This window comes from Pterocles gutturalis, unplaced genomic scaffold (genome assembly GCF_000699245.1).
Source record: "Pterocles gutturalis isolate BGI_N339 unplaced genomic scaffold, ASM69924v1 scaffold33483, whole genome shotgun sequence".
Classification (NCBI taxonomy): domain Eukaryota; kingdom Metazoa; phylum Chordata; class Aves; order Pterocliformes; family Pteroclidae; genus Pterocles; species Pterocles gutturalis.
This window is the reverse complement of record NW_010124100.1, coordinates 1-12685: the sequence shown is the minus strand read 5'-3', so window position 1 is coordinate 12685 and position 12685 is coordinate 1. Positions and strand designations below refer to the sequence as shown.

The following is a 12685-nucleotide window of genomic DNA, read 5'->3' as shown; positions in this document are numbered from 1 at the left end:
GAGGAAAAATGAACCCAGGATGGGAAGCATCCTCTCTCCTTTGTTTCCATTTTGTCTGCTGCCTCTTTACATGTGGGGCTGGGTGGGGTGTGTGTGCCTGCACAACTGCTTAGTACCCCCACCATCACAGCCTGCTCAGTGATGCCTCCAGATCCTCACTGCTTTCCAAGCCTCCTGGTTTGATAGGGAAACCACTTATGCAATACACAGGGGAGCCGATGGTCTCTCCACCCTTCTAATGTGTTGTGGCTTGGACTTATCACACCTGCCAGATCCTGAAAACATTTCAGAAATGCACAAAGGAGGGCAGTGCACAAAGCCCTGACTCCCAGATGGCCAGGCTCTGTTCCTACCCAGAGAGCCTTTTGCTGCTGCTAGCTGGGGAGAGGGGCACATACATGCTCTCTGTGTCCATAGCGGTATTCTCTGCACTGCTTAAAAGTAGACTTGGTGGGCAATGGGGGAGGGGAAAAAACCACATCACAAACTCTTGTGGGGAGAGGGGCACATACATGCTCTCTGTGTCCATAGCGGTATTCTCTGCACTGCTTAAAAGTAGACTTGGTGGGCAATGGGGGAGGGGAAAAAAAACACATCACGAACTCTTGTTGTCAGGAAAAGTCATGGACTAGAACATGGCTGACCCCATCTCAGAATAATGGCGAGTGCTTGTTCTGAGAAATGTGCTAACAGTTGCCACGCTGTGTGCATACCCGTGACACTCTGCTGGGGTCGTTTTGTGATTGGCATAAAAAAATAACCTGGCATTTGGGGAAGGAGAAAAAAGTTGGGTTGTCCTGGTTTTCTCTTGTTTTCTGGAAGATACTGGTGGCTGCTGCTGGATAAGAACCAATTTCTGTCTCTGCTCCTTTAGGCCCTTGGCAAAACTACACTCCCTTCTTTCTCGACCCCCATGTACCCTACTGAGGCAGCCCTGCCTTCCTATACCCTGTCTCCTTGGGTGGCCGTATCTTTGTGTCCCCTCTCTGTGTCCCCATAAATATAGATGATTATCCATCCTGGGCTGTTACCTAGAGAGAACATAGCACATACGTCCTCTGGATCAGGAAGTACTAAGTGTCTCAAAAAATTGTTTGTGGATGCTCTGGGAAAGGTAAAATGCAGGCAAAGCTAGGTATTCCCAGTGCTGCAAAATGACTGGAATTTACAGTGTTTCAGCTGTATAGCACATGGAGATACTATATGGCTTTGGGGTTTTTTTATAGATGTATATTATAAGGGCACTTTCTACGTGTCTCAGGAGCATTCCTGACCCTGTGCTTTCTGGCATTTTAAGCAATGTGGCTTTTTCTGATGAAAACTCACTTGGTAAGAAGTACAAACAAAAAGCACTTGCTCGCCCCTCCGCTGCAGTCAGAGCCAGTGCCTCCTCACAGGTGCAGTCACACACCAGCCTGGGCTCCAGCAGGTAAAAGGAATAAAAACTTAAATGCTACAGAGGGATACGAGTGCATCTGCTAAATTACACAGTAGTGGGTGTAATAACCTTTGAGTTATAGACAGGGAAACTTCTTGTTAGGCTGGAGAAGGGGAAGGCAGAGAGCACTGAAATAGTGAGTCTAATAAACAGACCCCATAAAGGCTACAGCCATTTTGAAACCCTCCAAGTAATCATATGATAAACACTGCCCACCCTGAGCTGTTTGCTGTTAGTTTCTCTGGGATCAGATTCATCCTGTATCAGAGCACATGAGTGGAAAGACACATCCCCACCCTCATGTTCTCACTCAAGATGAAGATGTCTACCTGTGAGCAAAACGTCACCTCTTTAATTAGCATTCCAATTTCCTCTGCACTTCAGAAATATCCTAGGTGCTTGTTAGCTGAAAAGAAACCCAGCTGCCTGAAAAGAGCACAAGGTAGTGCTTGGGCTGGTGGAGCTGTGAGCTGCCTGGTCCCTGGGGTGAGGTGCTTAATGTATTTGTCTGGCTTTTGTAAGAGATGAAGTACTTGCCATAAAGTTTTATAAGAGCTTGCCAACTTAGTGTTTCTGAAAAGCTACAATTTCAATTGCCTCACAAAGAGGCCTCGTACAGGAAGGCTTACAGGTGTTCAATATCAATATGCTCCCTTAGGATTTAACAAAGATGTCAGAATTTCAGGGCAGAAATTGCGGGTTCCTGTATGTGCATCCATATAAGTAGATTGGGATGAATTTTATGTATGCATTTTATGTGCGTAGATACTTTTTTCTAGTGGAACCTGAGTAGAAGTGAGCAGCAAACTCAATTTCTGGTTCTGTTTTTGATTTCTGTGTCCTTGTCCTTGGTATTTAATATCTGTGTTAAAGCTTGCCCTGTCCATCAACTCAGTCAGTAACAGGCATCTGCCCCACAGGCCTTTTTGCTGCTCCATTTTCATAATGTGTTCCTCTGGCCAACGGTCCTACAAAAACCAAGGTACTCTTTGAATACGCCTGCTTCCTTTGACTCTCCCTACTTGCCAGCATCTTGTCTGGCTTTTATCTCTGTTTCTGGTTTTTACAGGGAGAGGCACTTAACTCCCAGTGTAGAGCCAGACATAAAATCCTAGTGGCTTACAAGTTTAGCAGAGGAGGGATTGATTGGTTCCAGGATGGATGGACGATGGATACCAGAAAGGCTGAAGATAGAAGGCTGGGGGAAGAAGTCAATAGATGGTTAATGTTTGAAGGGGAAGAGTGGCTACAGCAGCAAAATATTGGAAAGGCTGCAGAAGACAATGTCACAGGCAGATGGGAAGTTAGTTGAGTTAAAAACTAAAATCTGGTTCTGAAGTCTGTCGGGATCCATTTAATGGGTTCCAGGTACACGCTGTTGCAGTTGGAGGCTGTGCATGTGCTGGGCTGGCCTAGAGAGCCCTTAAGACTCCGCTCAGTGTAAAAATCTCCAGAAAATTGGAAAAAACTTTTGAATAGCTGTGCAGTGTTGATGTACAGCTCCTGTATTTAAAAGAAAAAAAATAAAATTACTGAATGTTAGGGAAATTTCTCCAATTAATTTGTGGAAAAAAATTTAGAGAGTCACTGTCCTAACTGAAGAGAGTCTGTGTTTTAATTCCTTAGAAGATTGTGAGGCTGAGTCCCCTGCCTCGCTGTGTGGGACCCTAAGCTCTCTTTCATTGTCTGCGTTGTGTCTGCTCTCCCTAGGACCTGGAAGAATGCCCAGCTGGGAGAAGCCATGATCGAGAGCCTGGAAGCCCAAGGACTACAGCTGGCCAAGGAGAAACAGGAGTATTTAGGTAAGAAACTCTTCCTTCCAAAAGCCCCAACCCCCAAAATAGCCATTTTGCTTTTCTGGAGTTGTCACTGTGGTCCAGCCAAGCAGCTACAGTTGACTCTTACTGGATGAGGCTTTTGATCGGCAGCAGCTGAAATTCATGTTTTGAAGGAAGTCAAAACATGAAAATGTTAAGGTAGGATCAGGACATCTGTGCAGAGTGTGAAAGGCGTGCCTTGGCCAGCGTGCTGTGTCCCTGCAGCTCCGGATGGCTGCCCTGTACAAGCGTTTGCTGCCCCAAGAAGTTTGGATGTTCAGATTTCTGCCGCTCATCAGGCAAACAGCCGATACCCTTATCTCCCTAAATCACACAGGACTGGTATTTTTGAGGCTCATCACAGCTTTTCATGCATGGGTTTTCCTCCTCTAGCTGGTTTTTTTTTTTGGTCTTACTCTACCTGGTCTTTTTCCACATTTTCCCCCACTGTTCATGTCGAAAGTGGGAGCATTTACAGGGGCTTGTTTGAGGTGTCTAATGGCAGTGGCTAATGTGTCATTGCTCTCTCTGTGGGCAATGGAGAGAGAGTAGTTGCTCCAGATGAACACAGAAGGTTGGAAGAGACTTCTGAAGGTTATCTAGTCCAGTCCCCTGCTCAGAAAACAGCCTCTGGATGGCACAACCCTCCTGACTGCCTGGGGGGGGGTCCAGCTGTCTCTCCCCACATTGCCTATCGCAAAGAGCCAAGGGAGAGCAGCCTCTCTAACTCAGATGCCTCCCAAGTTGGAACCTTCCCCAAGTCAGGTGTAACAGCCCTTCTTGCCTGGGGGCTGTTGGTCACACTAGTAGCCCAGTGATTTGCCTGGACAGTCATCTACTGTAAACAAGCTAGCGGCACCTCCGTGTGCTTTCGGGTTGGTGATACCTTGAGCAGGGGCTCCTGGTTGCTCCTCCTAATCATCACACTGAGGAATCTTGAAGAGCCTTTTGCATACCTGCATCCATGCTGATCAGGGGTGATCTCAGTATATAGTCTCACATCTAACAGTGATCACAATCCAAGTACCAAGCCGTGTTTGTTCTAGCCATCTAAGCACCACTCACGTGAGTGAGCTGGTGGGTGGGCTCCTGTGTGAGGCAGGCAGGGAGGAGTGGTTCACACCTGACAAACGGATAACAGGGAGTGTTGAGAGGGGGACCTGGAGAGACAGGAGGAAAGTTACAGACAGGAAAGTTTTGTCAAAACATTATTTTGCAACCAGAGCAGACTAAAGGCCTAAGAGACTAAAGAGGGCCACAGTAAGATAAAAGACAAGATGATGGACTAATAGAGAAATACACGTTCTGTGGCAAACAGGAGATATTTGGAATATAAAAAATATGTTCCACTGGGTTCTTCAGTCCATGACAAGAACATTCAGAGCTGGTCCATTGTCACAGTTGGTTACTTTCTTTTGACAGCGATTGTCTATTTATTCCTACACAACTGCTGAGGCTTCTGCCTCATTAGCTTTACCTTCAGTGATCTGTGTCCATCCTGTAGTTAAATTTCGAGGTCAGGCACTACTCCTGGCAGGAGGTTGAGGCTCTCTGGAGGAAGCAAACACTGCTGTGGGGAATTCCCTGAATGTCCCCAGAGTTACCTTCCACCTGCCCCCACCCAGCTGTGACCCAGGTTTCTCTCTCAGGGTGGGACTTTGCAGAAATCCATCAAGCCTTGGGCTTGGCCCCCCAGGAAGAAGGAATATGGGAGAGACTCTGTAATGACAGCTGTGCTGGGTCCTGGCAAGGAGGAAGAAGGTGAGACATGGAAGGAAAGGCAGGAGTGGCAGTCAGCAGAGCATTAGTACCACAACAGGAGCCCTGCTGTGGGCAGGAGGTAGTAGAGACCTGCGTTGCTCCTAACAGTAGTAATCCTGCCAGCAGCGATGCCCAGGGGGCTGAAGGAGAGGGTGATGTGCTAGGTGAGTGAGGATGGGGCACTGAACTGCAGGAGGAGAACTGACTGCTGCTAGCTGTGTGTGACCCTGTGCACCCGTTTAACCTTTGTGTGCCTTTGCTTCCTCATGTGTGAAGCAGAGATATGGATATTTTCCCTACTCAGCTAGAGGATGGCAAAGGTTAGTTCATTAATGCACTTTTAGAATATTGAGAGGAAACCTTAGAAGGAGTACACAGCAATTTGGTGATTTAGTTTTATTAAGTTATTTGGCAGGAGGGAAATTACAGAACATCCCATTAGTGCCATCTCAGCCTTTGGAGCCTCCTGGACACACACACAGAGCAATAGGGAATGCTGCATTTTGAAGCTCCAAGCAGTCAGTGTTTCATACTCATAAATATCCCTGGGATATGAATTGCTTTTCTCTGTATTTGGCCTTTGTGTGTGTGTTTGCAGATAAGCTAATGGAAGAAACAGAAGAGCTGTGTCTGCAGAGGGAGCAAAAAGAGGTGAGTGTTCATCACAAGCCAAGTCCTTTCATCTTCCATGTGGCAGGACTGGGAGGTTGGGAGTTGCTGGTTTGAGAGCACACCAGGTTTCAGGGAGGGAAGCTGTGGAGCCAAAAGAGTCTCCAGCCCACCGCTGGGCCCTGTGGCTGAAGAGAGGAATAATGGCCATGCCACAGGGTAGGTCCTAGAGGTGTACCCCTGCTCCCCTTCCCAGGCACCTTCCATGCAGCCTGCTTGTGAGGAGGAGGACTGGGCAGGAAGATCAGATTCATATTCACTGCATTTAATTAAACACTTGTCTGGTAGATTCAAGAGGACTCTGGCAATCAACTTGTCTGTCTCCCCAGTTAGCAAATAAATAGACCTGACATTGCTCTAGTGTAGAGATACCATTGTGAGAAACAAGGAGCAGCACAAAACAATTTATTCTTTGGGCACACCAGCGATGGGGAAAATTAATAAACAGTGCACTAGGGAAAGCCCAAGAGAGCGCTCCCTTAGATGTGACTATTATACCTTAATTTACCATGTTTATTGTTTTCCAAACTGTTCCTAACTTACATTTGCTTAATATAATAAAAGTAGCTCATTCTCATATTTATACCAAGAGTCTTATTAATTTCTCTGGCACCAGTGCTGTTTTGTGACCTGCCCGGGCCCGCAGGAGGAGTTCTGCCTAGCAGCTAAGGCTGCAAGGGGACCTGACCCAAGAGCGGGACCCTCGCTGCACTTTGTCCCTGTCTCTTTCCATCTGCATTAGGTTTTGGTACAACTGCTTCCTCTAGACTAGGGGAGGTGGCTTGAGGATAGCTTGTGGTAGTCAGTGCTCTTTAGACATGGTTTTATTAGCACAAAGATAGTGACAGGCTGATTAAACTGTTGAAAGCTGTAACTGTGCCGTTCATGTTTTCCTGTCCCAGTAAGGCTGAGCTAGTAGAAATATCACCCTTCAGGTGCAGCAGTGCTGGGGCTGTTGCATTCCTGTCCGAGCTTTCTGTTCTTGCACACGTGGGTGCCTGGCAATGGTACGTGCATTTTGAGTCCCGCCTTCCCAGAGAGCTTTGGACCTTCTGTGTGTGTGCAGCAGTGCTGGGGCTGTTGCATTCCTGTCCGAGCTTTCTGTTCTTGCACACGTGGGTGCCTGGCAATGGTACGTGCATTTTGAGTCCCGCCTTCCCAGAGAGCTTTGGACCTTCTGTGTGTCTGCAGCAGAGCTGATCTGTGCAGGGAGCATGTCTGGGCTTTCCAGGTGCCTGGTAACCTGGATGGGACCTCTGGATGTCTGGAAATCCTCAACCAACCTTTGATCCCTTCTAATTGCCCCTGGACAAAAGTGTGGTGGAATCAAACACCCTGTGGCTCTGCAATGGCACAGGTTGAAAGTCCCGGGCATTGTTAATAGGAAAGCCTTTCCTAAGTATATCAGCAGAGTACACTCCTGTCTTCTCTTCTGGTCCAGGAACTCGAGCGTCTGAACCAGGTCCTGGAAGCAGAGAAGCACCGGTTTGAAGAGGTGGTACGGGAGCTGCGGCTGGAGCAGGAACAGATCAGACGGTAAGGTGGCAAACTGCCCAGGGCAGGGCAGGGACATGAACTCCCACACTGGGCAAAAGTGCTGGTGTGTGGTGAATAAAAACAGTGGGTAAGCCCCACCTATTTTGTGCATGTAGGAAGGAGATAAATGCTATAATGACCAGAACAGGAATGGCTGAGATCTGTTTACCTGCATTTGCTATTGCTTGTTTGACCAACAGAAGACAGCTTAGTTTTGCTTTGTCTTCAGGACTCCAGGAACCTTGCTTTCAAAAGGGCTGGGACATGGGCAAACCCCAGATTAGTCACGGTAGCACAGGAATGGGCAGGTGCTAGAGGATTTCAGAGAGGCAATTAGTTTGACTGACTGTCCAGCCACATGGGCTCCAGACATCTGAATCTGGTTTTCCACCATCAGCTGAATGACAGTGGGTGGATGATCAAGTTGCCTCAACAAGAATAATTTTTTTTCATTTTAAGAGTTACACTGCGCAAAATATGAACAGCAAACGTATTTAGAAAGGGAAGGATCCAAGTGCTTTGCCCTGAGTATTGAAAGGTCATGTTTTGCTGTTGCCCTCTTTTTTTTCATTTTCTCTCCCTAAATAATATATCAGAAAAGCCAGTGTGATTTTGCAAACCATTTCTGTTTTCATAGACCTACATCTGTTGCTATGATTGCCCTGCCTGAACTCTTCCAGTTGCAACCATCGCCCTGCCCTTGCTAGGCAAGCATGCTAACAGCTGGTTTTGGTTTGATGCTCAGGAGGCACAGTAAAGTTCCTGGATGCTCATAGTGTGTCTAAGGTGTGATGCTTCTTGGCAAGTTCCTGACTCTCCAGGGCTGCCCGGTTGCTGGTCCTGCACTGAGACCCACAGTCTGAGCGTGGTCTGTGGGGTTAGTGTTCCCCTGCAACAGCTATCGCCCTCTCTGCTTCTGTAGGGAGCTAGAGCTCACAGCCCGCTCCCTTAAAGGAGTGGAGGAAGAAAAGAAAGAGTTGCGAAGCCTGACACAGTCCTTACAGAAAACCCTAGAGGTGAGTGACAACTTCTCCGCTCTGAGTGACAGCATTTTGGGAATGACTCAGGAGAACTGGCCAGGGCTGAAAGCAATGCTGTCCTGTGGAATTAATCTAACATCCACGAGTGCTGGAGTTAACTCCTGTGTGGATGAATAGGTTCATTCGGTAGCTGATATGAAGGCCAAAATCCCCTGCAGAAAAGGACTAGCAGTGTCACGGAGCCCAGCTGAACCAAACTTTTCTCAGCAGTGCCAGGTGATGTGATGTAGGACAATAACTGTAAGTTGCAGTGTGGGAAGCTCAGGTTGAACACTAGGGAGAGACTTTTCACCAGACAGGTAGGCAGGCAGGCAGGGGGAGAGCCTGAGGAGCCTCCACCTTGGAAGGTTTTCACATCTTGACTGTAGAAAGCCACAGCTGACCATATCTTGCTGTGTTGACAGACCAGGTCTGAACAGGAGGCTGGACTAGAGCCCACCAGAGGTCCCTTCCAGCCAACATGTCTATAAGTCTGTGATAGCTTTCTGATTTATTTTTCTTTTTAACTGCAGCTCCCTAAGTCCTGGTGGAAATTGGAGCAGTAAAGAGGCGTTCCTTGTTCACAGAAGTGAGCATGGTTTCCAGGGAATCATGTACCACAGGCGAATTTAGGAAACAGAGTGCTGACGTATTAAACCCCTTCCTTACTTGGTATCACTCTGGTGAATTGGTGGAAAGTGGCTTTTCTAAATGTATATTGTTTGTGAAATTTCCACACAGCTGGCCTTCTGAAGCCTCAATGTCGTCCTTAATGTTTGTGTCAGATCAAGATTGTGCAAGTTTGTCCAAAAATCTGTTGCTTATGTTCCTTTGAGCTCTTCTCCTTGCTCGCAGTTATGGGTACAATAAAAAGAACTGGAAAGCTAGGGAAGGAGCATTCATGCCCTAGTTGCGCACTGGACTGAACACTTCCCAGGAAAATAGCATGATACGTCCTATTGCCTGCAGTTAGAAGTACCACAGAGGGGGTGCCTCTGGTTCACACTGTGGAGCAAGGTGAGGAGGGAAGGCAGGGAAGCTGCCGGCATCGGTGATGCACTAGTGAAGCACGAGGCTCCAGCCCCTGAGCTGGGTCCTTGCTAGTGTATTATGTCAAAGGAGCCTGGCAGGTTCTCCTCCCCTTGCATAGCGAAGGCTATGGTGAAGGCATGCTCCTGAAGAGGCACATAGAAAGGGAAAACTACATTTTGTCACTCCTGTTTTTGACCTGAATGAGGAACGTGGATATAAGAATGAAGGGACTCAACAGGGAGGAGCCAGGCAGGAACAGGAGCAGAAATGTTAGACTTGGCTGATACTCACAATCTCTGCCCCTCTTCAAGGAGCTCTCCCTGGAAAAGCAGCAAATGCTGGAGATGCTGGAAGAAAATGAGAGCCAGCTCCCATCTCCAACCAGCCCCACCAAGGAGCAAAGCCCCATCTGGGGACTGCATTGCAGCCTGCGACAGATTGAAGAGAAGATGCAGCAACTTCTGAAGGAGAAACTCCTGGCAGAGAAGAGGTGAAGTGGGGGCAGGAGCTCATATAGTGGTGCCAGAGACAGGGATGTGGGACAAGATGTGATCCAGCGTGGAGACAGTGGTGGGAAAAGAGGTAGTTTTCCCCCCGTGCTGGCAGTAGGCTAAATATTTCCAGGCTTAAAATTAGGATCACTTCAAAACTGTAGCTGTGTTTATCCTGAGACCTCCAGAGAGGCAAGATCCTTTAGAATTCCCATTCTTGGTGTGGTAAAGGAAAGAGGACATTTCTGCCCTGCTCAGGCTTACTGATGCCAAGTGACACGGCTGTCTGCTGACTTGCTTTTTGACTGCCAATACAAGTCTGGAAGCTTGTCTGGTTCCTGTGGCAGCAGTTCAGGCAGAAACGTTTCAGAGGGGACAGAGTGAGTCAGCTCCCGTTAGTGCCTCTCTGCTCAGGGCAGCCAGGTAGCTCAGCGTGCCCCATCATGATACTGAGCCCCTTCTTTCCTCTGAGTTGTGCTGGAGTGGGAAAGGTTGTTTTCCTTTGCTGTGCCATGCACCAGGATGAAGGAGAATGAGGAGCGGTCCCAAGCGCTGGAGGAGGAGCGGGAGTTTTACTCTTCCCAGTCGCAAGCGCTGCAGAACTCGCTCTTGGAGCTGACTGCAGAGAAGCAGCAGGCGGAGAGAGACCTCAAGGTATCCTGTGCATATGTCACATATTGCTGTCCCTGGGCCCTGACTTCTCATTTTCCATTTCAGTTCATCCCCTGTTAAGTGGGAGACTTGGTTTTATTTTGTTTTCATTTTGTAGTCACAAATCTTCATTTGCTATGCTTCATATTATGGTAACATACGAAGTTGCCGTGTTGTATCTACGTAGCACTACTATTTATTTTCTCATTCTGAAGCCTGATTAACACATTCAGTAAAAGTCTCTTCATTTGCTACTGTGAAAGCATCATCTAATGATGGAGGGGGAAAAAGTAAAAGAGGAAAGTAGACACAATCAAGAATAAAGATTATTTCAAAGAAATGCTAATATGGACATTGTAGAACTGAGCAGGAATCTTCCCTCCTCACTTGTGCTCAGAGAATCAGTCTTAAGATTTCTAAATCTTCAGAAACTCTGCATGAACTTGGGTTCAAAAGCAGAGGAATGCAGGTGAGGTACCAGCCCTCCTTCATTATCCTAGTAATGGAAGATGCCTTAATCTATGCAAAGGTAATTGGACAAAGTATGCTAGTTTATTTTCATCTAAATAATGTAAAAGTTATGCTTATTATTGGCTGTTCAACACTCAACCTCCTTCTACAAATATTTTGTCCAACCCCCCCCCCAATTCTTCTTTTTCCTGCACCTCCAAGATTTTCTTATCCTGTAGCCTTCCACTTGGCCAAACTAAAGCTAAATTGACCTAAACTGGATTAGTTATTCTCATTTGCTAAACTACTACTGATATTATCCTTTATTTTCAACTTTTCTTGTGTTTTGTTTCTAAAACTAAGTACTATAAACCCCTTTGTGGGAACCAACTGCCTTTATCTCAAGTCCATTTCAGCTGGAAAAATCTCCTCCTGTTCCTGCTCAGCTGCAGGTAGTCACATAAGCACAAATTCACATGTTGAAGTACCACCTCTAATTTCATGTGGCTCATGTAATGAGAGGGGAGCTGTGAAAATGAAAATCAGTGTAAAGGAGAATTACTAAAATAGTCTGGACTTCAAATTCACATTCTGTCTGAAGACAGGAAGAACAACTTTTATGTTGTCTTACAATATTTCTATTTGTTTTCCTTACTGTTATCTTTTCATTTTCATCTGCTTGGTGGGTCTCTCACAGACCTTGTGAGTTAGCAGGATGGCTACTGAGGCACAAGCTGTTTTTCAGCAATGCTTATTCTGTTCCTCAGGCTGAGGTGAAGGTGCGCATGGATCTGGAGAGGAGATTGAGAGAAGCTGAGGAAGCATTGCAGAGTTTGGAGCAAGGCTTAAGTTCTCTGGATTGCAACAAGGAGAAAGAGAAGAAGATGAAAGCAGATGTCAGTAGCTTGAGAAGTAAGTCAGTCATCCATCCTCTCTGCTTCTGAGCAAGCTCTGAGAGAGGAAATATTTCTACCCATCTTCCCAGACACAAAAAGAAGTTCCCAAATTAGGAAAGCTGCACATAATGTGGTCTCCCAACTCCTTGTACCTCAACCAGACCTCCCTTTTGAGGAGCCAGGACATGTTATGCAAGCATTTGATGTTTTGCCCTCAAAGGAGGGTAAAATTACCCCAGCCTTCCCTGTTGGGTGGGGAGGCAAACCTGGGGCAGAGATGAGCAAATGCTTTCCAAAATGTCAAACAGGGAAGCTGTGGCAGAGCTGTACACACTGACTAGATCTGAGTTATAAAGAGTCCTGATTCCCCTCAAGGTAATATTTTTCTCAGCCTTGGTTACAAGAACATCAGCAGTTTAAGGAGCATCACGGTTGCTGTAGCAACGTGCTGGTAGGTGACCCAGCGGGTGAAGTTTGGATCCTTACTCAGAGCTGGATCGTTGCATCAGCCCAGTGCTGCTGAGCTGAGATGACTGCAGTCCACAGGTCAGGTGTAAGACTCGAGTTCCTCACAGCTTATCCCTGTTTCTTTGCTTTTTTGGGGGGGGGTTTGTTTTTTTGTTTGTTTGTTTTTTGGGGTTTTTTTTGGTTTTTTTTGTAAGATGGGGCATTACCCTAGCATCTGGCTTCAGTTAGGTTTAGGAATTGACATTAGCAGCTTCAGTTGGGTGTTTCCATCCTCAAGAATAGTGCAGGGGAAGCTGTTATGAAGATGCTGTATCTATACAGTTAATGCTTCATTACAGTGAAAGGTGGATGTATTGGGCCAATATAGAAAAGTCAAAAAGTCCTGTGGCATTCTGAGCACTGTTACATATGTAAGTGCAAATACATGCATAAATAGTTTATATATTTTTGTAATTTA

At 46.7% G+C, this 12685-nt stretch overlaps 1 protein-coding gene across 1 annotated transcript in view; it reads left to right on the top strand.

The window, feature by feature from the left end:
- Positions 1-11776, top strand: part of PLEKHD1 (pleckstrin homology domain containing, family D (with coiled-coil domains) member 1) — a gene marked incomplete at both ends in the record, with an annotated part of 15404 nt that extends 3628 nt beyond the window's left edge. The window contains 7 exons of the mRNA XM_010078161.1: positions 3149-3240; positions 5615-5667; positions 7127-7221; positions 8144-8237; positions 9584-9762; positions 10285-10417; positions 11632-11776. Coding sequence (XP_010076463.1) covers positions 3149-3240; positions 5615-5667; positions 7127-7221; positions 8144-8237; positions 9584-9762; positions 10285-10417; positions 11632-11776 — 791 coding nt within the window. The remainder of the gene's footprint in view (positions 1-3148; positions 3241-5614; positions 5668-7126; positions 7222-8143; positions 8238-9583; positions 9763-10284; positions 10418-11631) is intronic.
- Positions 11777-12685: the final 909 nt, after the last annotated feature.